This window comes from Ovis canadensis, chromosome 7 (genome assembly GCF_042477335.2).
Source record: "Ovis canadensis isolate MfBH-ARS-UI-01 breed Bighorn chromosome 7, ARS-UI_OviCan_v2, whole genome shotgun sequence".
Lineage (NCBI taxonomy): Eukaryota > Metazoa > Chordata > Mammalia > Artiodactyla > Bovidae > Ovis > Ovis canadensis.
Window position 1 is genome coordinate 45,732,578 of NC_091251.1, and position 27,354 is coordinate 45,759,931.

At 39.9% G+C, this 27,354-nt stretch overlaps 2 protein-coding genes across 5 annotated transcripts in view; one reads left to right on the plus strand and one right to left on the minus strand.

The window, feature by feature from the left end:
• FSIP1 (fibrous sheath interacting protein 1) overlaps positions 1-27,354 on the minus strand; it is a 210,043-nt gene that overhangs the window by 44,431 nt on the left and 138,258 nt on the right. The gene's annotated exons all lie outside the window — the stretch shown is intronic.
• Positions 6,942-8,921, plus strand: LOC138444358 (heterogeneous nuclear ribonucleoprotein K). Its single transcript, XM_069597790.1, has one exon. The coding sequence runs from the start codon at positions 7,123-7,125 to the stop codon at positions 8,512-8,514; it is 1,392 nt and encodes a 463-aa protein (XP_069453891.1). The 5' UTR covers positions 6,942-7,122; the 3' UTR covers positions 8,515-8,921.

Consider the following 27,354-nt stretch of genomic DNA (forward strand, 5'->3'; position numbering starts at 1 on the left):
GTCAGACAGAAAAAATAAATACTCTATGACCGCACTTTCATGTGAAATCTAAAAGATCTAAACTCAGAAACAGAGGAGAATGGTGGCTGCCAAGGGTTGGGGAGGGTGGGGAAAATGGGGAGATGTTGGTCAATAGGTATAAACTTCCAGTTGTAAGATGAATAAGTTCTGGGGATCTAATGCACAGCCTGGTGATTATATTTAAAATACCATATTATATACCTGAAACTTGCTAAGAAAGAGGATCTTAAATTTCTCACCACCAAAAAAAGTAATTAAGTGAGGTGATGGAGATGTTAACTGACCTTATAAGTCATGGTAATCATCATACAATACAGACCTATATCAAATCTTCACATTGTACATCTTAAACTTATACATGTTATATGTCAATTACACTTCAATAAAGCTAGGGGGGAAAAGTTAATGTCAGGTCAAGACCCAATGAATGCTATACGCTGGGGAAAATTTTAAGGTGTATCCTCAGATTTTAAAAGTAGTTTATGAAGTCAGAGGGATATTGTGAAATCACAAGAAATACTGGGGAAAGAAAAAAAGAAGAAGAAGAAAAAGAGCAGATAGCTTCAAACTATGAGGTTAAAAATTTACCAAATTCTCTTAGTCCCCAAGAGACACCTAAGGCCAAAGTTCACCACTTTCCTTTCTTCTGAAGCTAAAGCCACAGCAGTCATGGCCAAAGCTGGAAGGTCTGCGGGGGATCCAGAGACATTTAAGAGGATGACTGAGCCCTGGAGGCGATGAGCAGGGAAAGTACTTTTTCTTATTTCTCTGGCCACATTTAAGTGTTTTTAACACAGCTCTCCTAGGTCTCCTTGAAAGTCCTTGTGAAAGTTTGTGAAAAGAAAGCTAGGAAACCACAAACCTGGTCTGTAATTAAACAAACAATCTCAGTTAAAGGCAATAAGAGCTGTAAAAACAAAAAGGAATTACAAGTTAGGATACAAGACTCTACAATTATGTTCTTGAAAAGGCTGTAGTCAGGAAATGGATAAACTCTATTTTATATTGGAACTTTGTGACACAACTGAGTATGTGAAGGTTTTTTCATGAGTCCTATGATTGTCAGATTTTTTTTTTTTTTTTTTACTCCAAGTAATCCTTTGACTCTCTATCCCCACAAAATACAGCAATGTATGGAGAGCACCTTTCCTGTTTGAATCACAAATGCAAATAAGAACACACTGTAAAAGTTCAGTGAATATTCAGTTGAATCCTCAGGATACCCAAGAGTGTGATATAGAAGAGATGACAGAATTATTATTTCATATAAATTCTCACTAATCCATGAAAGGAAAAGAAAGGGTAACAAATAAGTAACAAGCAATTTAATCTAGTTATAAAACAGTAGTTTCAAATTCCTCTCAAAATTGAAACAAGAAATCATATTTTACTTCCACGGGACTTTAAGTACCATTTGGCAAGGGTAAATTTCCTCTTTTCACTGTTGTAATGCTGGCATTTAACAGGGTACTTGACGAAGAGAAGATGCTCAAAACATACATCTGAATAAATAAAGGAATACTCAATATATAGAAGAATAATTCAATGAATATTTATGTTAACTTCACGTACCTACTAAAATATGCTTAGTCCTCAAATAATGCCAACTAAGAAATAAGCAAAGGAGGGTCTTCGCCGGCAGCCCAGCGTGCTCCCAGTGCTGGGGCCCAGGTTTGACCTTGGCCAGGGAGCTGCAACTAACAGTCCGCATGCTGCAATGAGGAGCCAGTGCAGACAAATAAATACATCATTTTTTTTTTTTAAGAAATAAGCAGAAGTAGAAAAGATGAGAAAATGAAAGAATGAGAAGCAAAAACAAACAGAGAAAAATATCACTTGCCTTTGTAAAATCCTATTGGCAGTCAACCCAATGATTATGGCACCTTGAAAACTCTCATCCTTCAACTAATGGAGCTCTTCAAATGGAATAGCTCAAGGAGCCACCAAAGAGATAATACTGTTCCGGGCATAATTAATGATCGCCCCACACCATTACACCTAATAACAAAATGAAGTCTCATCTGGCTGTACAATTATTTTGGGGATCTGCTGTCATGTCACAGAATCAAGGAAGCTTAGAGCTGGGAGGAAACACAAGAACCACCTAATTCAACCTCAGTAATTCGCAGATGAAGAACTTGCCAGGGATTCTGAGTTCCTCGGCCCAGGGCTCTGGCAGCAGTGTGAAAACCTGATCCTCCATCCTTCAGAGTCCTTAAGTCTGACACAATCAAGATATCTGTTAGCTTGTATTCACCCAAGTTTTACCCGTTCATCAAGAATTCAAGACCGTTCAAGCCACTTCTAGGTTTGAATTGCTTCTACGTCCATTCTAATAGCAATGTGACAGTCATCCTCTACAAAACTCACAGGCTGACTGAGTTCCACTGGGGCATCAGGATGCATACAGGATGGGCGAAAACAGCTCTAGAGCAAATATTTAGATTTCTAGGCTCTCATTTCCCACTCATGAGTTAGGCCTTTTCCCACCGTACCTCTGGCTTTTAATCTACAGTTAGGGAAAATGTAAATAGGCAAATGTCTCAATATTGACACCAGGACCTCTAAATCCAACTGGTAGTAACAGGACTCAAATGCTTCAAAAAAGGATAGGTGCTTAACTCCCTCACTGGATCCTCATGGGGAGTCTCAAAAGGCGGTCCAAATGAAGGCTCTGTGTGTGTGCTCCGTCACTTCAGCCGTGCCCAACTCTTTGTGACTGCGTGGACTGTAGCCTGCCTGGCTCCTCTGTCCACGGGATTCTCCAGTCAAGAATACTGGGGTGGGTTGCCATGCCCACCTCCAGGGGATCTTCCCAACCCATGGATCAAACCCATGTCTCCTAAGTCTCCTGCATTGGCAGGCGGTTCTGTGTCACCGAGCCACTAGGGGAGCCCCTCAAATGAAGGCTACACGAGAACAATAAAGGTGGGAGAGCCCATGTGTGAAACACAATTTCCCCACATTCCTCTTCTCACCTGGTACAACAGAGAACTACGAGGGATGGCATCCACCAAGGTACTGCAAAAAAAAGACTAAATGGTACAGATGTTTACTCAAACTTTTTAATCCCAAAAAGGCTCATGAACAGAATCGATTCATTACTACATACAGGATCTATTAGATGCTTGAAAAACTTTGGAGACAAAGATGTCTCATATAGCCACAGAAGGATATGAGTAAGGAAGATATACAAGTTATATATACAAATTTTTCCATTTCTAATTCAAACTGAAATTATTTTTTTTAATTCCCATTACTCTCAAGAGAGACGGAAGCAGGAGTTTCTACAGTGCACATCTCTTCAGTCTAAGAGATGTGATACCACCACATTACCTACCATTGGGGCATAAGAACAAATTCAGGCCCTCATTTTTATAATCAACATGGGTGGCTGGCAACTCTCAATTGCACCAATGGGTAAATAAATGCATACAACTCCCCTGGATGCCTGTCGTTTTTCCTCTTTTCACATCATACAGTTTTATAAGGAGGCAAAAAAAATCCTCAAAACTGTTTATTGACTATAATTAACAGGGTTATGGTATTTGAAATCAAATAAGCACTATGACTAATACTATAAAATATGACGTATAAAAATGATATTAAACCAATGTGGTGTTCTATTTGACTTTCCAGTGAATGTAATTTTTCTGGTTTCCCTGATGAAATGTTATTTTGGAGGTACAGTGGAAGAACTATGAGTCATGCCTCCAGTCTCTATTTGCCACTTTGCCATTTACATGATTTAAAGCCAAAATCTGCTCTCCTTCCTATAACAAAATTACACAGCATTAAAACAGAAGTCCACCACCATGTTCTAGGACATTTGCATTAACAATCAGATGTAAAATAGGAAAAAATCCAGAACTCTGAATAGATCACCTAGCTGCGAGTGTAAATGTATAGCAGCCTGTAAGCCTTAATAATGTTCACAAAATTACTGAGTAGTCCTTGATTAAAAGGTGCTATAAAAATGCAAATTACAGTCATAAGAATAGGATGTGGATTGGGACCCTTGAAATCAACCTTCATTTTTTTTACCTCACATGTAATATTCTGCTACAAAGCCTCCAATTTTAATGTTAGACTTGTCAGAGTTAGTGAAACTAAAATGAATCACAGACAATATCCATGATTCCATTATTACAGTTATTATTATATCATTCAATATTATAATATCATCATTATATAATACTATAAGTATTCATAGTACAGAAGCAGAATACTATAGGATAAAATACCGTATCCGCTGATCCTTTATTATAATGAATAAAGCGCTGAGCATTCTTGCTAATTTTGATAAGACAGAAAAGTTTCAAAGTAAGCTCCCTTCCCCCACCCTTATATTTTATTTATTTTTAACCTGCTTGGGGTCCAAGAAACCACTGGAGTGATAGACATTTACTAATGACCTTTTCAGCAGGGCTCACACATATGAGTAGCTTTCTCCAGCTCCCTCACAGACTCAGAGACTCAGGGTGGCTCTCAACAACCCACTTCTACCTGAGGGTCTTTGTATTTAACTGAATTCTTTAGTGACAGTGATCTATGGAAGAAAGAATGCTGCTTCGGGTAGGAATGCACACACGTGTTTTTAGCTATTTTATATTCAGGCCTGCTGTGACTCAGCTGGCAAGTTCAAAGTTATAAAGTCATTTTTCATTTCTTGGAGGAAACTGTCTCAGTAAAAATAAGAAAATTTAAGAAAATCCAAAGCTTTTCTTTTGAAGGGAGATGTAGGATAAACTTTCAAAATGATTTCAGTCTGTCTCAGCAATGGTACAGCTCATGAAATGACAACCATGAAGGTCCATTTAACGAAATCTAAGATAAAAAATAAATATGTTTAAATAAAGTTTAAAATAACATGCAAATTAATTCCTTTGGGAAAGTGAATACATTGGATATTTATTATCATCGTACTTGCCGACCTTCATGGAACGTATCTCTAAAATAACTTTGTACTATGATTTTCTCCCAGGAGCTGTAGTGAGAAAATAAAATTTCTCCAATGGAAAAATTCTTTACACAATTGATTTCATCCTTGAAAGCAGTTCATTTTTGGTCGTAACACTGAATCAACAAATTCATATTCAGACTTGGCCTTTGGAGAGAATCCTGTGGCAGTGTAATTAGTCCTTTGCACCTGAGGTCAGAAGTGTGGCAGAAAAATGGAACCATTTTAGGTATTGGTAGAGGAAAGTTTGATTATAAAGTGGGAAAGAGAAAAGAAGAAGAAAAAAAAAGAGGTCCAATACATGAAGTGACTGTTATTTTATTAGAACAGTAATTACAGGTATGAGAAAATATTTAAAAGACAAGTGGTAACAGTGAAATCACAAAATTTTTGTTTTCTTTTTATGGATTTCAAACTGAAGTCATTAGAGAAAGTTAAAACTGAATTCTTAAGTGTTGAGAGTAATTCTGGAAAATATTTGCCCATACAAATCCTAACTGGACCTGTTCTGGACAATGCTCCTATGTGGAACTGCCCAAGTAGGCTAATTTGGGTCTTATCAAATCCTGAGGCACCTGGAAGGAAAGATCTGAGAAACACTGATTAAAAAAAAAAAAAAGATGTGGAAAAAGATGAAAAGATGAACAACATAGGCTGTTTTCTGATCAGAAACAAGCTTGCCCACACCCATGAGAAAGTACTTAATGCTTGTGGGTCTCAAATTTGTTTGTATTTATTCTGGATATATCTGGAAAAATCTAGATAATGTGCTTCAACTTTAGTAATAAACAATGATTGTTACCTACAACAAGTGGGATCATTAATTCTGGTCCTTATTTCTGGATGTGCCTGCAATTTGGTGCATACTTTACAAACTGCCTTTGCAAATATTCTTTCACAAGCAAGTTCTTTAAACTGGATCTAGGCTTCAACAATCAATGTCATATTTGTCAACCTTCCAGTGGGGTATGATTGGAAAATTCTGCAAGTGTGCCAACCATAAATTGAAATAAGGTCTGAAGGGGTGGCCATGTGGCTACATGATTTACAAGCCTGCCATGCCATGCTAAGTTGCTTCAGTTGTGTCCAGCTCTTCGTGACCCTAAGGGGCTATAGCCCGCCAGGCTCCTCTGACCATGGAATTCTCCAGGCAAGAATACTGTGTGGGTTGCCATGCCCTCCTCCAGGGGATCAAACCCACGTCTCCTGTGGCTCCCGGGTTGTAGGCAGATTCTTTACTGCTGAGCCACGAGGGAAGCCCAGCTTACAAGCCTACAAAGGATCTAATGTCATGAAGTGTATGAATAACAAACCTTGGTGACAGTCATTTTCCTCAGCTGAAACTATTAGTCAAAATAATCTGGGAGACGTCCTTCTGCATCTTTAGATGTTTCATAAGGCTTTTGTTACTTTAAAAACTCAATTTCTGAAATTCCCTTCATACACTTGACCTCTCCAAGTGCACCTTCTACTGGAATTTCATGCCCATCACAGCTGACTGCCTGTGAGTATCCAAACACTTCCCCTCCCTACAGGAAAGTACATTAACCTCCAGCCGTCTGGCTGTGCCACGTTCCTATCAGTTAGGTTTGAACATTTAAAACAGCTGTTCCAGAGGTGATTAATGACTGGAAATTTGCAACCCTTTCGTGTCCCTGGGGACAGGTCACCTCAGACCCTCTGTCATTGCCACCCGTCAAGATGTCCTGACTGCACACCATGCATCCCCCACCAGTGCTCATTTATCAGTCAAATCTGCCAAAATGATTCTTTTCTGGTGTGCATCTGAGACACAAACAAGAGAGACCTCTGTTTAATTGCCCATGACTTGGCTTTATAGCCTCTAAGAACTCAAGAGAATTTTGCAAAGCAGTTTCAAATTCAGAAGCTGAGAGGAGTATTTCCACTAGAGCTGAAAAGCAGCATCTGGATGCATGATGTTCAAAACCTCTCTGGAGGGGGGCCTACGCTTGTTCTCTGTCTAGCTGTGACCGGCTGAGGAGGCGCGGCGGCATAGGGACGGTACCCTTGCCGGGCTACTACAGCACTAGGGTGTCAGTTGGTCCCGCCCAGAACACTTCAGTTCTGCCCTGGAAGGATATATTTAATAACTGATTGGTGTGTCCCTTGAATACAAGAAAATGGAAACTGAACAGCCAGAGGAAACCTTTCCCAACACCGAAACCAATGGCGAATTTGGTAAACGCCCTGCTGAAGATATGGAAGAGGAACAAGCTTTTAAAAGATCTAGAAACACTGATGAGATGGTTGAATTACGCATTCTGCTTCAGAGCAAGAATGCTGGGGCAGTGATTGGAAAAGGAGGCAAGAATATTAAGGCTCTCCGTACAGACTACAATGCCAGTGTTTCAGTCCCAGACAGCAGTGGCCCCGAGCGCATATTGAGTATCAGTGCTGATATTGAAACGATTGGAGAAATTCTGAAGAAAATCATCCCTACCTTGGAAGAGGGCCTGCAGTTGCCATCACCCACTGCAACCAGCCAGCTCCCGCTCGAATCTGATGCTGTGGAATGCTTAAATTACCAACACTATAAAGGAAGCGACTTTGACTGCGAGTTGAGACTGTTGATTCATCAGAGTCTGGCAGGAGGAATTATTGGAGTCAAAGGTGCTAAAATCAAAGAACTTCGAGAGAACACTCAGACAACAATCAAGCTTTTCCAGGAATGTTGTCCTCAATCTACTGACAGAGTCGTTCTTATCGGAGGAAAACCTGATAGGGTGGTAGAGTGCATAAAGATCATCCTTGATCTTATATCAGAGTCTCCCATCAAAGGACGCGCTCAGCCTTATGATCCCAATTTTTATGATGAAACCTATGATTATGGTGGTTTTACAATGATGTTTGATGACCGCCGTGGACGTCCTGTGGGATTTCCCATGCGGGGAAGAGGTGGTTTTGACAGAATGCCACCTGGTCGGGGTGGGCGTCCCATGCCTCCCTCCAGAAGAGATTATGATGATATGAGCCCTCGTCGAGGACCTCCTCCACCCCCTCCCGGACGAGGTGGCCGGGGAGGTAGTAGAGCTCGGAATCTTCCTCTTCCACCACCACCACCACCTAGAGGAGGAGATCTAATGGCCTATGACAGAAGAGGAAGACCTGGAGACCGTTATGATGGCATGGTTGGTTTCAGTGCTGATGAAACCTGGGATTCTGCAATAGATACATGGAGCCCATCAGAGTGGCAGATGGCTTATGAACCACAGGGTGGCTCTGGATATGATTATTCCTATGCAGGGGGTCGTGGCTCATATGGTGATCTTGGTGGACCTATTATTACTACACAAGTAACTATTCCCAAAGATTTGGCTGGATCTATTATTGGCAAAGGTGGTCAGCGGATTAAACAAATCCGTCATGAGTCAGGAGCTTCGATCAAAATTGATGAGCCTTTAGAAGGATCCGAAGATCGGATCATTACCATTACAGGAACACAGGACCAGATACAGAATGCACAGTATTTGCTGCAGAACAGTGTGAAGCAGTATTCTGGAAAGTTTTTCTAAGACTAGTGAAGAACTGAAGGAGTCCTGCATCTTTTTTTTTTTATCTGCTTCTGTTTAAAAAGCCAACATTCCTCTGCTTCATAGGTGTTCTGCATTTGAGGTGTAGTGAAATCTTTGCTGTTCACCAGATGTAATGTTTTAGTTCCTTACAAACAGGGTGGGGGTGGGGGAGGGTGTGCAAAAACTAACATTGAAATTTTGAAACAGCAGCAGAGTGAGTGAATTTTAATTTTTATTCATTGTTGGTGGTTTAAAGAAGTCCCCCCATGTAATTATTGTGAACACTTTGCTTTGTGGTCACTGTAACATTTGGGGTGGTGGGACAGGGAGGAAAAGTAACAGTAGTCCATATGTCCCTGGCATCTATTCAGAGCAGTGTGCAGAATGTAACGCTCTTTTGTAAGAAACGTTTTATGATTTTTAAAATAAATTTAGTGAACCTAAAAAAAAAAAAAAAAAAAAAAAAAAAAAAAAAAAAAAAAAACCTCTCTGGAATGCACTGTGATTTATAAGTACTGAAAAACTAAACTTAGCAGAGAGGATGATTTAAATACATAACTAAAGGTACAACTATTTTATAGTTAGTTTCTATTTGTTCAAGAAACTCCTTTCTTAAGATCTGCTGCTCTCAAAAACTGAGAAAAGTATTTAATTCACGCTTTCAAATTGCTTGTGTAAAACTGTATAATTCCATTTCTCATCCAGGCAGTGGTAAGATGAATAATCATCAGGCAGTTATATGAGAAAAGGTTTTCAGAACAAAGTGGCCAGGAAGAGGCGTGAGAAGAAAAGCCCTGAGGATGCATAATTTGGGGTTTATTCCCAAATGAATATGGGGCTTTGTCTACTGGTAAGTGGGGCTCAGGCATTGACCCCACCCCTTCCTGCCCTGGGCACACCACACCTTTGTTCTTTCCACACCTTCCTACCGCACCCCCAGGCCTCTCACAGGGTGCTGTTACACACTGGTTTGGGTGTTCTCTAACACACTTGGACCATGGGACGATAATTTATGGGTAAATTTTAAGAACAATCATTCCAAAAATTATTCCTCAAAGGCTGAAAACACACATACACCAAGAATGGGGGGGGGGGGCGGTGCTGGGAAGGACTGAAGGCAAAGGGAGGAGCGGGCAGCAGAGGATGATATGGGTAGATAGTATCACTGACTCAATGGACGTAAATTTTAGCAAACTCTGGGAGATAGTGGAGGACAGAAGAGCCTGGCATGCTGTAGTCCAGGGGTCACAGAGTCTGACATGACTTAGCAACTGAACAACTACAACAAAATATTTCTTAAAAGACTTGTTTTTTTAATTTCTAATTTCCAAAAGAAAATGCAAGTTTAAGTGTTCCAACAATATCTGCTAAATAGGACATACAGTATTTGCACTAGTATGTTGATTTTTTTAAAACCAGGATGATAAAGTTTGAATCCAAAAGTGAATTTATCATCACTAGATTTTACCCTCGAGTTAATTAAAAGATGGTCATCACTAGTGATCTTTAGAAAATTGTTACCAAAAAAATAAAAAAAGAAATTTGTCATGGTACTGGCAGCTTGAAATTTCCTAAACAATTTTCACTACCTTAATATAAAGCATTTACCATATGTTAATAGATTTTCCTACTACCTACTCACTACAATATAGTTTTATGATTTGGGTTTGATATAAACAGGGGGTTCTACAAATTATTCATGATCTTAGAGGGTAAGACCTAAGCATCAGAATGCTTAGAAAGCTCTCCAGGTGATTCTTATCTTTAGTAGTTGAGAACCACTGGGGCAGAGCAATGATCTCTAAGACCTGACTCCTTAGGAAAAGATAGATGCAATAATTAAGAACCTGGAAGAAATAAGCACACAAATAGAACATGCTAATTATGTAAATAAAATACTAGCTCTCTGCACAAAAGTAAAAGTAGATTGGAAAACATAGATGTAGGATGTGGTAGGTGGTTTAGAGTCAATGGTGCAGGCTTGGGGGTACTTCTTAGAAAAGGTACACTATAAATAAAAGTATAAAAGCCAATAGAGTCACTGAATATAGAATAAATGAGTAGGCATTTCAAGACCATCCCTTAAAACTATCTGAGCATTCAAGCCACCAAGCAATAATGGCTGTGATGTAACTTATCTTTATATCACTGTTTAGAAAGGAATGCTATTTAAGACCTGTGTGTGTGTGTAAAGTTTTTTATTTTGGTTAATTCTGGAAAATATTTCACCCTAAAAAGAACTGAACTCTTTGTCTAGCCTAAGAGCAAATGGAAGAGAATTAAGCAAAGCAAACAGAAAATAAACAATAACTCAACAGCAAAATGAAGACAAACAGGCACATAAGCATTTCACTGAACACTTTTAGTTTTCTTTAAGAAAGGGAAAAGGAATTACGTTAAAAGTCCTAAGAGTTTTCATAAGATGCATAAAAAGAAATTACTGGCCTCTTTATATATACAATTTTGCAAAATGAGGACACAAAAAACACTTGGAAAGCCAGTGTCTAACTAACTCACTTCAGGAACTCTGGCTGGTGACATTTCCTGACAGAATATTTTATCCTGAATTTCACACCTTCTTAGCATGCTGCTGCTGCTGCTGCTGCTAAGTCGCTTCAGTTGTGTCAGACTCTGCGACCCCATAGACGGCCTCCCACCAGGCTCCTCTGTCCCTGGGATTCTCCAGGCAAGAACACGGTAGTAGGTTGCCATTTCCTTCTCCAATGCATGAAAGAGAAAAATCAAAGTGAAGTCGCTCAGTCGTGTCGGACTATTAGCGACCTCATGGACTGCAGCCTGCCAGGCTCCTCCGTCCATGGGATTTTCCAGGCAAAAGTACTGGAGTGGGGTGCCATTGCCTTCTCCGCATTCCTAGCATAACGAAGGACAAATATGTGTTAGTAATAGATATATAGATATTATATCATATATACATACCAGGGACATTTTTCCTATCTATTATGATAATACTTCACTATCCCTGTGTTCTTCAAGATATCAAAGATGGTTGTGATGGAGTAGTCTAGCTTCAGTTCAGTTCAGTTCAGTCGCTCAGTCGTGTCCGACTCTTTGCGACCCCATGAGTTGCAGCACACCAGGCCTCCCTGTCCATCATCAACTCCCAGAGTTCACTCAAGCTCGAGTCGGTGATGCCATCCAGCCATCTCATCCTCTGTCGTTCCCTTCTCCTCCTGCCCTCAATCCCTCCCAGCATCAGAGTCTTTTCCAATGAGTCGACTCTTCACATGAGGTGGCCAAAGTATGCAGTTTCAGCTTTAGCATCATTCCTTCCAAAGAAATCCCAGGACTATCTCCTTCAGAATGGACTAGTTGGATCTCCTTGCAGTCCAAGGGACTCTCAAGAGTCTTCTCCAACACCACAGTTCAAAAGCATCAATTCTTCGGCGCTCAGTTTTCTTCATAGTCCAACTCTCACATCCATACATGACCACTGGAAAAACCATAGCCTTGACTAGATGGACCTTTGTTGGCAAAGTAATGTTTCTGCTTTTGAATATGCTATCTAGGTTGGTCATAACTTTCCTTCCAAGGAGTAAGCATCTTTTAATTTCATGGCTACAATCACCATCTGCAGTGATTTTGGAGCCCAAAATAATAAAGTCTGACACTGTTTCCACTGTTTCCCTATCTTGCCATGATCTTCGTTTTCTGAATGTTGAGTTTTAAGCCAACTTTTTCGCTCTCCTCTTTCACTTTCATCAAGAGGCTTTTTAGTTCCTCTTCACTTTCTGCCATAAGGGTGGTGCCATCTGCATATCTGAGGTGATTGATATTTCCTCCGGCAATCTTGATTCCAGCTTGTGCTTCTTCCAGCCCAGCGTTTCTCATGATGTACTCTGCATAGAAGTTAAATAAGCAGGGTGACCATATACAGCCTTAATGTACTCCTTTTCCTATTCGGGACCAGTCTGTTGTTCCATGTCCAGTTCTAACTGTTGCTTCCTGATCTGCATACAGGTTTCTCAAGAGGCAGGTCAGGTGGTCTGGTATTCCCATCTCTTTCAGAATTTTCCACAGTTTATTGTGATCCACATAGTCAAAGCCTTTGGCATAGTCAATAAAGCAGAAATAGATATTTTTCTGGAACTCTCTTCCTTTTTTGATGACCCAGCGGATGTTGGCAATTTGATCTCTGGTTCCTCTGCCTTTTCTAAAACCAGCTTGAACATCAGGAAGTTCACGGTTCACATATTGCTGAAGCCTGGCTTGGAGAATTTTGAGCATTACTTTACTAGCGTGTGAGATGAGTGCAATTGTGCGGTAGTTTGAGCATTCTTTGGCATTGCCTTTCTTTGGGATTGTAATGAAGACTGACCTTTTCCAGTCCTGTGGCCACTGCTGAGTTTTCCAAATATTTCTTATATTTAAAAAGGTCTCCTGTTTTTGCTATTACTTGGGTATGTATAAAAACCAGTATGTGACCTACTTTTTAACCACAGAGCTTAGATCACTCTCTAAGGCTCCTTGCCCTCACTGTGGCTTTGGTCTCTCCATCCCTACCTGGTTCCACACCACCCTGGGGGTATTCTTCCCAAACACTGCTTTACTGTTGTCACCCTCTGCCTAGGAACCAACAAGTGTTCCCTGTTGGATCAAGTCCTGAATATTCAGCCTGACCCTCAGGAATCTGATGATGCTGCCTCTTCAACTTTGGGTCCACCTCTCAATTTTTCATGCCAGTCCAGCTGATATTCAAACTGCCTTCCCTGGAAATCAGGTTTTCACTCATACACTCACTCAGTTAATGTTCACTGAGCACCAGCTGAGTGCTGTGTCAGGTGCTCATTCCTGGTCCCACACTTCTGCTTGTTCCTCTCTGTATATTCACACCTCACCCATTCTTTAAAGCCTGGCTCAAACACCCCACCCTCCACAAAGCTCTCAATTCTGCTCACCTGCCACCTGCCTCCCTTATCCTCAGGATCCCTAAGTCACACATTTCTCAATCTGGGTTTATAGAACACTGGCCTAGAACATTCTAAAAAATTCCATCCCTCGGGCTTCCCTAGTGGTCCAGTGGTTAAGAGTCTACCTGCCAATGCAAGGAACACAGTTTTGATCTCTGGCCCGGTAAGATCCCTCCACTAGTTTAAATGTCAGTTGGGGTTTCCTGATAGCTCAGTTGGTAAAGAATCCACCTGCAATGCAGGAAACCTGCTTTCAATCCCTGGGTTGGGAAGATCCCCTGGAGAAGGGAAAGGCAACCCACTCCAGTATTCTGGCCTGCAGAATAGTCCATGGAGTCGCAAAGTGTTGGACAGGACTGAGCGACTTTCACTTTTCGGGCAGATCCCACATGCTGCAAGGCAACCAGGCCCCTGTGCCTTAACTACTACTGAGCCAGAGCTCTGGAGCCCATGCTCTGCAATGGGAGAGGCCATCACAATGAGAGATCTGCATACTACAAGGAAAGGTAGCCCTCACTCTGCAACTAGAGAAAGCCCATATGCAGGAACAAAGACCCAACACAGCCAAAAATAAGTAAGAACACTCCAAACTACCAAAAGATGCCATTAAAAACTCCATTCCTCAAAGAAAATGCAAAATTCAGGTTTAAACAAGGTTGAATATGTTTCTCTATTATAGGAATTCTCAGAGCCTTTAAAAAGTTAACATCAGTTGTGAATTCCTAAGAAGGTATAAAGGAGTCAGCATTTCACAAACTTACTTGGACAAGGAGGATAACTTTTTTTTATATTTCTACCGATATTCCAGGGAAATCCTGCTTGGGAAATGTTGTTCACTGGTATTTAAAATTGGTACCAATTTAAAACTGGTACATGATTTACCACTTAGTTGTTCTGGCTTTCTGGTATTATCCTATTATTCCTCTGTCCTTTCTATGCATCTTAACATTTTTCCAGTATCCAAACTATTAAGTCCTTCCACCCTTATGACTAAAAGCAAACAATTAAAACAGGAAATACTGTTTATCTCAATCCTTGGTAAAAGTTTTTTAAGACACATTAATCTATATCTATGCCTTAGTAAGCAGCATAATGAACAAATCTCTGATGGCCAAGGCAGGATGAAATAATAAAATAGCACCACTCTTAAAAGTGACCTCTTGTAGACCACCTCCCTGGGCCTCAGTGTCCTCATATAAATAATAACAGGAACCTCCCAGTTCTGATGGTCTGTCTTCCAGCATCTCAGTATTATTATCCCTTAAATGAGTATTCACTGTATGGCCCCATAAAGGAAAGGACAAAACAATCATACAGTAGACTGAACTCATCATTCCCAGAACATTCTTAAGAAGTCTTTGTGCTTTGTGCTCTGCTTTCTCATTATTCTAATGTTATTTTATTTTCTTATTATTTGCCTCCTTTAAATAAAAAACATCCCTGTTAACTGAGGCTTCTTGTGATTTGAATTTGAGTTAACCAAGGCTTCACGAGACAGAGAATGGGATGCCTCTCAGCTATAATAGTGACAGTAAACATTCCAAATGCTCTTTAATTCACAATATACATCTCTGGTCAGAGGTCAGATGGAGTCCCAGAGGGCACTGTCTATGGTAAGGAAAACTTGTTTAAAGAGGAGGGTGGACATAAACCTCTGAAAAACAACTGAAGCAAGTTCCCATGTCTAGTGATAGCCCTAGTTCTATGCTTTAACAACTAAACAAACAATGCATTTCAAAATTTAGGGATTTCTAAGTTAACAAATATAAAATTTCTTATGCTTCAAGAATCCACTTGAAAAAGAAGCAATCTTATCATAAATCCAAGATTCCAGAAATGGTGACTGTTAATCTCTATTCCATTCTTCTAATGAATTTTGCTACATTAATTGGTTTTCTCCTAATATACTGTAAAATGATAAATTTTGCAACTCAAATCTTCATATTTTTCCTTCTAACCATCTTTTAAAAAGGATGTTTAGTTCAAGCTATGGAAACTGCATTATTTTTTTCAAGAAGCTTTAAAGTGTGTGACTTGGGGCAAGTTAACTTCTCATGCCTCCTCATTTCTTCATTCGTCCCTCCTCAAAGTAAAGATTACATTATCATAATATCTACTTCTAGGGTTGGCATGAGTGTTCAAGAAAATAACATATTAAAACACTTGACACGTCATTGTTGCTATTGTTATTACTGTTGTTTTACTACGGTTGTTGTCATTGTTTGTTATTATTAGTAGTGTTCTTTCTTAAATGACAGAAAGGATTCTATGAAGCCTCTTGAGGAGATTACATCACTTTGATCTGAAAGCCAAAAATTTTTTGCACTCCTCTAAATCAACCTGTAAAAATAGCCAGATCCCAAGTGGGAAAAACCCAGAAAATCTTTTTCATGTGATTTATTTTGCCTTTAACAGGTCCCCCATCTCAACCACTAAGCATCTGTCTCCCCCAATTCATGTCATCCAAGAAGCTTAAAGCAATTAACTGGAGGAAAGAAGTAAAATGAAATTGGATGAAATTAGATTGAAACAGCTCAATGCTTGATGCACAGATTGGAGGATGAATTAAGGAGCAAAAAGAAGAGATTTTTCCTCCCCAGGCAGAAGGCACAACTTGTACCCCCATAACCAACTTATGTCAATAAACAGCTATGTCACTGTGATTAGGTGGAGAAACCACTAGATTAGATGACCTCGGTGATTCCCTTCCAACTCAAAGTCAGCCTCAAAGGCCACACTGTTGCTTTTTGGAAAGTCAGGTCTGAAGGGGAGGATCAGTCTAAATATTATCATTTTAAAAAGAAGCTCAGCGCTATTCAAGAATGAAGCATAACTCCATTTTGAGGAGTACAACCTCAACTCATTTACTTAAATTCTTGCAGTGCAGATTAAGACAACATGAAGTGATGTTTGGGTTAAAAGTTAATTTCTAAATATTTGCTACATTCAGAATTAGTATCAATACATACTTAGTCATATATGAGTTTAACAGAAGCAATTGCTACTTGTATAGGACTAAGCGATGCTGAAAAAAATAAATTGTTGTTGATTTTCCACATGCAGATTAGCAACGAAAAGATTTCATTTACTTAAACCTTTCCTTCTACTTTTCCCCTCTTAATCTTGGATCCTACTTATCTGAGAAAGGTTCCTTTCTGCTCGAAGAAACCAAAGGAAAAGTAAACTTACTCTATGATATTGCTCAAACATTTTTTTTCTAAGACTTCAGCACATTTCATTTGTGATAACATTTAATAATTATTAACTAATGGAAGCTCATCAAGCAGACACTACCTTCCTTTGGACTGAGTCAAACACAACTAACTAAGAATGTATTAATCATTAACTATATGTTGTGCTAGCTATTTTGGGGAGAACAAGGCTACTTAGAGTTCCCACCCACAGCAATTTACAATAATTAACCTTGATGATGTAGATGAGAAACGCAGTGAAGTTCACAGTATTCCATTCTCTTTAACGTGACATGAAAAGAAGCATCCTAGAGGTTACTAAGGACATTACAGAATCAAAAGTACAGTCTCTGGAAGCTCACCAAATAGAGGGTTATAAATGTCAGATTCTAGATACGAAGACTTGTGCTTTTTTAATAGTATATTTTTATTTCTCTGTGTATAGTGTGTGGGCTTCCCTTCTGGCTCAGATGGTAAAGGATCTGCCTGCAATGGAGGAGACCTGGGTTCAATCCTTGGGTTGGGAAGATCCCCTGGAGAAGAGAATGGCTACCTACTCCAGTATTCTGGCCTGGAGAATTCCATAGATAAGAGGAGCCTGGAGGGCTATATAATCCATGGGATCACACATGAAGAGTGAACACAGACCAGAGACTAACACTTTTCCTTTCATAGTGGGTAACAATTTCCATTTTCCCAATTGTTCTGCTCTAATTCCAAATCGAGTTTGGATATATAGATTAGCAAAATCTCATGTGTAAAACACGTCAAGTTTCTTGAAAAAGTCTGTAGAAGTCCAAGTATACCTTTGGGAATGTGAAAAATGAATGTGCCTAATGACCAATAAATAATTTAAGGTATGTGTTTCTCATTGCTTTTTCCTCTCTTTCCTCTGGGTTCCACAAACTACATTCATATTCATAAGAGGTTGAAAGTGTTAATCGCTCAGTCACGTCCAACTCTTTGCCACCCCATGGACCGTAGCCTGCTAGGCTCCTCTGCCCATGGAATTCTCCAGGCAAGAGAACTAGAGTGGGTAGCCAGTCCCTTCTCCAGGGAATCTTCCTGACCCAGGGATCAAACCCAGGTCTCCTGCATTGCAGGCAGATCCTTTGCCACTTGAACCACCAGGGAAGCCCAGAGATTGTCTTGCTAATTACAAAGATTTCTATCACTAGAGGAGAGATTGTATAAATCACTAAATTAAATAGTGCAATAGATAACAAGACCATCCGTTCTACACCAGTCATTTAAGCAAACCTTCTAGGGTGCCTAATAATGGAGGAGAAGCTGTCCTCTCATGTGTCCATGTGTCTAGGAAATGTTCTCAAAGTCACATAAATTGCATGAAAGGCGTGTTTCTTAAAGGTAATCAGAAGAACTGGTCTTGTCATTTATTAGATTAGAAAATTATGACCTCATATTTATCACCATAAAGGTAGAAAATTTCAAAAGAACAATAGATGAGAATACTGGATGCCTGAAATACTACAACTGAAGAGAAATTTTAAATAGAGCATCTACAGAGAAAAACTGCTAGAGCCCTTTGAGAGAAAATACATCTAATTCAGTCTGCCCAGTAGAAAAAGACAGCCCTTTGGAAGTTTTAAAAGAGGAGGCAAGAGTGAATGTTCTCTCAGACATAGCAAGTGTATCCATTTTTCACCAGTCTCAAGGCCTGCAGGCTCACAAGGGCTAGTTTACAAAGACACATCAGTCAGGATGACCTGTGTGACCAATGGCTCTCATGACTAATGGACTAAACAGGGAACAAAATTCCATAGCCCCCAAGTATGGTAAATGATGAATGACAATGAAAATAGTTGCCTATTCTGACCATGTAAATTCCTTTCCTTTACAGGGAGGCTGTTTGCCTGAAGGCTTAAAGGTGAATCATGGAACTGCACATGTTCTGGAAAAAGACGCACTAGCTGATAAAAAGATGGCTTCTCCAGTAATACACACACAAAAAAATCAAAACCTTTATAATCACGTGCTATTGCTTAAGCTGGCATTCTCTCTGTCTTACCAGTTTCACCAATCAAAATATATCAGGGTACGAGAGTTTATATAACAAGTACAGAAAGATCCCAAGGAAATTCCCTGTCATCTGGGTTCCTCAAACTACAGTTTTCCCAGCACCTGTTTTCTCCTTGTTAGCAATGTGAGAAGGTATACTGTCTATAAAGAGATTTAAGACATGTCATGAACTAAGTTATACGAGAACTTGTCCTTATGGAAAAGAAATTTAAACACATAGGAAATCTTTTTCTAAGGGTCTTCATGGATATAGATGATCCCCCTATCCACCGCCCCACCAACAGTTGCCATTTAGGCTCAAAAATATTGAACTAGAGACCTGTTATATTAAAAGAATGTCTCCATTCTAGAATTTTTTTCAGAGAAACAAGCCTAAGAATGGATATCTTCTGTTCAGTTGCAATCTCAACCAATTCTTCTGCTGATCTGACATTTCAGCTGACATTAACAGACTGACCATCCATTAATTCATCCATTCATTTAACAAACATTTATTGAATGCCTATCACAAAACCCATGTTGTAATGTGTGTCTGTGTGTGTGTGTGTGTGTGCGCGCGCGCGTGTGTGTGCTTAGTCACTCAGTCATCTCTGGCTCTTTGCAACCCCTTGGACTGTAGCCCACCAGGCTCCACTATCCACGGGATTCCCTGGGCAAGAATACTGGAGTGTGCTGCTATTTCATTTTCCAGGGGATCTTTCTGACCCAGGAAGTAAACCCACATCTCTTGCAACTCCTGCATTGGCAGGTGGACTCTACCATGGCACCAGCTGGGAAGCCTGCATGTTGTAATAATGCTCTAGAAATCTTGGCTCTGAAACTCAAAATCTGTGTAATCTTGAGTAAATTTCTTGAACTCTCAGTGTCAGTGTCTTTGTCTCTAAAATACTGGTTGCTAGTGTGTAACTACTTTTTAAAAGCCAAGCTAGAGAAACACCATCCTCCTTACTCAGATGCCATCCAATTCCCCAGGAGGGGAAGTACATGGACCAACCTAAAGGGAGACTACGATATATTTTGTTTGGGGATTCAACTCACAATCTTGGGCAGGTTGCTCTGGATCCTTCCACCAGTCGAAGAACAAGATCACTCACTGAGACACTGAGTGTCCCATTCCCATTGCATATGGATATATGTAGGTCTACACAGCAGCTGAGATGTAGAGACGCTGAAGGCGTCAATCACAGCCGGTGTTCGGATGAACCCTCACTTTGTCTCTGGAAGTTAGTCAAGAAGGCAATAAGATGCAGAAATTGAGTATAATATGACAGGATTGCCCCTAAATCCCAGAAACCTCTGAAAACAGTAGCTGATTGTGGGAGTGAATGGAAGGCAGGGTTATGTCACCCTTGGCCTGTTGCTACCAGCATACTCCAAACTGGAAATGCCTTGTGCAAGGACTTCTGTGATTTTAAAGACAGAACTGCTCTTATTGGCTTGGAAAAACCAGTTGATTCAAAACTTTCCTGATAGTCTTGAAGTATGTCATTTCAAATCTTCTTTTGTGCTGCTACAATGACAGCATACAAATGACTAATAAGCACATGAGAAGATGCACAGCATCACTAACCACCGGGAAATGCAAATCAAATCCACAATGATACACCAATTTGCATAGCCATTAGGATGATTATTAAGAAAGAAAAGAAAAGAAGTTTTGGTGAGGATGCAGAGATTGCAACCTTTGGGTACTCGTTGTGGAAATGTAAAATACTGCAACCACTGCAGCAAACATCAGTTCCTCAAAAAACTAAACATACAATCTGATAATTCCACTTCTAAGGTATATATCCAAAAGAATTGAAAGCAGTTGAACAGACATTTATATACCCATATTGATAGCAGTATTATTTATAATAGCTGAAAAGTGGAAGTAAACCAAGTGTCCTGCAAAGGATGGATGGATGAACAAAATGTGGTATATTTATACACACACACACACACACACACACACACACACACACACACAATGGAATGTGATTTAGGCTTAAAAAGAAAGAAAATTCTGACACATGCTACAACATGGATCACCTTGAGCACATGATGGTAAGTGAAACAAGTTAGACACAAAAGAACAAGCAAGAACAAACACTGTATGTTTCCACTTACATGGGGTACCTAGAGTAGTCATATTTATAGAGACAGAAAGTAGAATGGTAGCTTCCAGGGTCTGGGAGGAAGGAGAATTGGGGAGTCATTGTTTAAGCAGTACACAAGTGTCAATTTGGGAAAACGAAAAAGTCTTGAAGATAGACAGAGATGATGGTTATAAGAAAACATGAATGTGCTTAACACCACCAAACTGTGCACTTAAAATGGTTAAAATGTAAGATATTGAAAGGGTACACCATGGTGATTTGATATATGGATAAATCTTGAAAAGATTCCCACCATCTAGCAAATCACTATATCCATCACCTCATATATCTTAAAATTTTGTCAATCGTATCTCATCAAAGCTGAAAAAAATGGTTAAAATGATCAATTTTATGTTACATGTATTTCATCACCATTAAAAAAGAAATAGGGGGAAAAGATTGCTTCTGCTTGGAGTCTTATGGGAAGGCTTGACATTGGGGTGCACTGACCTTAGACTACAAGGAGATCCAACCAGTCCATCCTAAAGGAGATCAGTCCTGGGTGTTCATTGGAGGGACTGATGTTGAAGCTGAAACTCCAATACTTTGGCCACCTGATGTGAAGAGCTGACTCATTTGAAAAGACCCTGATGCTGGGAAACATTGAGGGCAAGAGGAGAAGGAGACGACAGAAGATGAGATGGTTGCATGGTATCACTGACTCAATGGACATGGGTTTGGGTGGACTCTGGGAGTTGGTGATGGACAGGGAGGCCTGGTGTGCAGCAGTTCATGGGATTGCAAAGAGTTGGACACGACTGAGCGACTAAACTGAACTGAACTGAATAAACAGAAGTAGGAAATGGGAGATAGGGGATGTCACCAAAAGCACTGAGTAATTAATTATCTAGGGATATTGGGAGAAATTCAGTAGAGAACTCCATGTCTAGAATAAAACTTAAGAGATCAGATGAGGCTGAAAGGACAGCTGTGTGTAGTTGAAGGACTTTACTTTGAATGTCAGGCAAGAACATCTGTTCATAGAGGAAGGCAGGATATGAATAAGTTTGAACTCTTAAAAAGATGCCTTTGTATCATAAAAGACTACTATCAGCAATTATATGCCAAAATGGACAACATGGAAGAAATGGACAAATTCTTAGAAAAGTACAACTTTCCAAAACTGAACCAGGAAGAAATAGAAAATCTTAACAGACCCATGACAAGCACGGAAATTGAAACTGTAATCAGAAATCTGCCAGCAAACAAAAGACCAGGTCCAGATGGCTTCACAGCTGAATTCTACCAAAAATTTAGCAAAGAGCTAACACTGATCCTACTCAAACTCTTCCAGAAAATTGCAGAGGAAGGTAAACTTCCAAACTCATTCTATGAGGCCACCATCACCCTAATACCAAAACCTGGCAAAAACGCCACAAAAAAAGAAAACTACAGGCCAATATCACTGATGAATATAGATGCAAAAATCCTTAACAAAATCCTAGTGATCAGAATCCAACAACACATTAAAAAGATCATACACCATGACCAAGTGGGCTTTATCCCAGGGATGCAAGGATTCTTCAATATCTGCAAATCAATCAATGTAATTCACATTAACAACTTGAAAAATAAAAGCCATATGATTATCTCAATAGATGCAGAGAAAGCCTTTGACAAAATTCAACATCCATTTATGATAAAAACAGAAAGCAGGAATAGAAGGAACATACTTCAACATAATAAAAGCTATATATGACAAACCCACAGCAAACATTATCCTCAATGGTGAAAAATTGAAAGCATTTCCCCTAAAGTCAGGAACAAGACAAGGGTGCCCATTTTCACCGCTATCATTCAACATAGTTCTGGAAGTTTTGGCCACAGCAATCAGAGCAGAAAAAGAAATAAAAGGAATCCAAATTGGAAAAGAAGAAGTAAAACTCTCACTGTTTGCAGATGACATGATCCTCTACACAGAAAACCCTAAAGACTCCACCAGAAGATTACTAGAGCTAATCAATGAATATAGTAAAGTTGCAGGATATAAAATCAACACAGAGAAATCCCTTGCATTCCTATACACTAATAATGAGAAAGTAGAAAAAGAAATTAAGGAAACAATTCCATTCACCATTGCAACGAAAAGAATAAAATACTTAGGAATGTATCTTCCTAAAGAAACTAAAGACCTATATATAGAAAACTATAAAACACTGGTGAAAGAAATCAAAGGGGATACTAATAGATGGAGAAATATACCATGTTCATGGATTGGAATACTCAATATAGTGAAAATGAGTATATGACCCAAAGCAATCTACAGATTCAATGCAATCCCTATCAAGCTGCCAGTGGTATTTTTCACAGAGCTAGACCAAATAATTTCACAATTTGTATGGAAATACAAAAAAACCTCAAATAGCCAAAGCAATCTTGAGAAATAAGAATGGAACTGGAGGAATCAACCTGCCTGACTTCAGGCTCTACTACAAAGCCACAGTCATCAAGACAGTATGGTACTGGTACAAAGACAGAAATATAGATCAATGGAACAAAAGAGAAAGCCCAGAGATAAATCCACACACCTATGGACACCTTATCTTCGACAAAGGAGGCAAGAATATACAATGGATTAAAGACAGTCTCTTTAACAAGTGGTGCTGGGAACACTGGTCAACCACTTGTAAAAGAATGAAACTAGAACACTCTCTAACACCATATACAAAAATAAACTCAAAATGGATTAAAGATCTAAACATAAGACCAGAAACTATAAAACTCCTAGAGGAGAACATAGGCAAAACACTCTCCGACATAAATCACAGTAGGATCCTCTATGACCCACCTCCCAGAATATTGGAAATAAAAGCAAAAATAAACAAATGGGAACTAATTAAAATTAAAAGCTTCTGCACAACAAAGTGAAAGTTGTTGTTGAATTACGGCGCCGGGATTCTTGGCCCCTGGAGGAGAAGAATTCAATCCGGGGCCAGAGACAAGGCTTGATCACTCAGCTTTTGTGTAGCAAAGTTTTATTAAAGTATAAAGGAGATAGAGAAAGCTTCTAACATAGGCATCAGAAGGGGGCAGAGAGAGTACCCCCCTGCTAGTCTTTAGCTGGATATTATATAGTTATCAGCAGCCTGTTAATGAAAGAAAGGAATGTCTCAAAACTTAGGATGGCACCAGGCCCCTCACCCATAGGATGTATTTTGGGATAATCTTGGCTCCAAATGGTTCATCTTGGGCCATAAAAGGATTAACTTGAATCTTGAAGAAGGGCAGAGCACCATACAAATAGTGTTATTTACATAGATTAGAGGAACAATATCGGAGTATAACATACTGGTTTATCAAGTAGGTTCTGAGCCAAAAGGCAGAACCGACTTGAAGACAGAGTTTGGGGTAAATGCATAGTACATTAGCATAGCTTAAGATAAACATTTCCATAAGAAAAAGGCATTTCTTAGCTTCAGGTGAAACCAGGTGTCATGGCAACACAGAATTTTAAGAGAAACCTCCTTTTAAATTTGTATAGAGAAGGAAAAATGTCGCTACTTTGTTTCCTCCTGCCGCTTAAGAGAGATAAAAATGTCTGACACTTGCAGGCTATTTCCTCTATTTGGAGACCCCTGGCCTTCCTGCCTGTTACCCTCTCAAAAGGAAACTATAAGCAAGGTGAAAAGACAGCCTTCAGAATGGGAGAAAATAATAGCAAATGAAGCAACTGACAAACAACTAATCTCAAAAATATACAAGCAACTCATACAGCTCAATTCCAGAAAAATAAACGACCCAATCAAAAAATGGGCCAAAGAACTAAATAGACATTTCTCCAAAGAAGACATACAGATGGCTAACAAACACATGAAAAGATGCTCAACATCACTCATTATCAGAGAAATGCAAATCAAGACCACAATGAGGTACCATTTCACACCAGTCAGAATGGCTGCTATCCAAAAGTCTACAAGCAATAAATGCTGGAGAGGGTGTGGAGAAAAGGGAACCCTCTTACACTGTAGGTGGGAATGCAAACTAGTACAGCCACTATGGAGAACAGTGCGGAGATTCCTTAAAAAACTGGAAATAGAACTGCCATATGACCCAGCAATCCCACTGCTGGGCATACACACCAAGGAAACTAGAATTGAAAGAGACATGTGTACCCCAATGTTCATCGCAGCACTGTTTACAATAGCCAGGACATGGAAGCAACCTAGATGTCCATCAGCAGACAAATGGATAAGAAAGCTGTGGTACATATACACGATGGAGTATTACTCAGCCATCAAAAAGAATACATTTGAATCAGTTCTAATGAGGTGGATGAAACTGGAGCCTATTATTCAGACTGAAGTAAGCCAGAAAGAAAAACACCAATACAGTATACTAACACATATATATGGAATTTAGAAAGATGGTAACGATAACCCTGTATGCGAGACAGCAAAAGAGACACAGAGGTACAGAACAGACCTTTTGATTCTGTGGGAGAGGGAGAGGGCGAGACGACTTGGGAGAATGGATTGAAACATGTATAATATCATATAAGAAACAAATCACCAGTCTAGGTTTGATGCAGGATACAGGATGCTTGGGGTTGGTGCACTGGGATAACCCAGAGAGATGGTACGGGGAGGGAGGTGAGAGGGGGGTTCAGGAGCGGGAACTTATGTATACCCGTGGCAGATTCATGTTGATGTATGGCAAAACCAATACAATATTGTAAAGTAAAAAAAAATTAAAAAAATCTAATATGACAAAAAAATAAAATAAAATCCAATGCAAAAAAAAACTGCGTTTGTTAGACCAGACTGGAGCAAGAAGTGTGTGGAGGCTGGGGAGCCAGTGAAGAGTCTGCTGTAACAGCTCAGAAGAGAATGTAAAAATGCAAGAGGCTTCAAAAGCACAGTGCCTTACCACAACACTTCTCATGCCTGAGTATAGTACACAGCCTGCTTGTAATGATTTTTCAAATTAAATTATCATTATTATAATGTTACTTCAATGCATACAACACAGAATAAGATATAAATTCCTTATACCTATAGCTCCATGGACTGTGAAGAAAGCTGAGCACCGAAGAATTGATGCTTTTGAACTGTGGTATTGGAGAAGACTCTTGAGAGTCCCTTGGACTGCAAGGAGATACGACCAGTCCATTCTGAAGGAGATCAGTCCTGGGATTTCTTTGGAAGGACTGATGCTAAAGCTGAAACTCCAGTACTTTGGCCACCTCATGCAAAGAGCTGACACACTGGGAGGGATTGGGGGCAGGAGGAGAAGGGGATGACAGAGGATGAGATGGCTGGATGGCATCGCCAACTAGATGGACATGAGTTTGAGTGAACTCTGGGAGTTGGTGATGGACAGGGAGGTCTGGCGTGCTGCAATTCATGGGGTCGCAGGGAGTCAGACACGACTGAGCGACTGAACTGAACTGAACTGATAGCTCCTATGAAATTAAAAACCAAAACAAAGTTACCAATAGACAGTATTGTTCTAAAGCTCATCCTTTCCTGCTACTGGACACATATCAAGGAGGTCCAGCATCCTTCCTGGGGAATGAACAATTGTCTGAGGGTGTGAGCCTGAAGCAGAAGACCTGAGTTCAAGTCCTGACTCTGCCACCTGCTGGAGACTTGGGCAAATTCTTAATCAATGTGAACATCAATTTTTATATCTATCAAGGGAGCAAAATAACCTACCTCACATGGTTTTTTGAAAATCGAGAGACAAGTGGAATACCCTATCTATAATGTATTTTCTAAGAAGTTCTCACTGTCACAATCTTGTGGATTTGTATTAATATGCAATAGATGACTGAAATTTGCTGAATTAGGTGACATTTTTGGAAATTCTGAACCATTTTGAGAGAATCATCAAAGCTTACATTTTTCTGAGAAAGAGATAATCACTTATATTTTATTAATTATACTCAGGAGATCGTGTGTTCCTCCATCTAGTACCCTCATTTACAGAGGAGAAAAGGCAGAGAGGTTGAGGGCCCTCTTGTGTTGGTGACAAAGGCAAATGAGCTCAGGCTTCTTGGATCCCAGATCCTTTCCCCAATTATAAGCCAGAAGGCTCATCATTAATGCCAAGAAAAAGTAAAAAGTAACACCTTCTGTGGAAAGCATACCTGGGCACCCTTCCATGATGGCCCCTTCCATACATGGGCTAAAGTGGGTCTCAGAGAAGATTCAACAGTTCCTAAGGAGGATGGAGGGTCATCACTCCTCAGGACCCTCACTAGTGCTCAGCGTAAGAGCTAATTCTTCACCCCACACATCATGCAGAAGAAGGGCACTATGCTAACTACCAATAGGTCTAAATGTCAACCCATGTCTTTTCCATTCTGATCCGACAGGCAGTATGACACTATACGTGCCCCTGTGCATGCGTGCTAAGTCACTTCAGTCATGCCCGACTCTTTGCACCCCACCGATGGTCTGTAGCCTGCTAGGTTCCTCTGTCCATGGAATTCTCCAGGCAAGAGTACTAGAGTGGGTTGCCATGCCCTCCTCCAAGGGATCTTCCCGACCCAGGGATCAAACCTGTGTCTCATGTCTCTTGCACTGGCAGGTGGATTCTTTA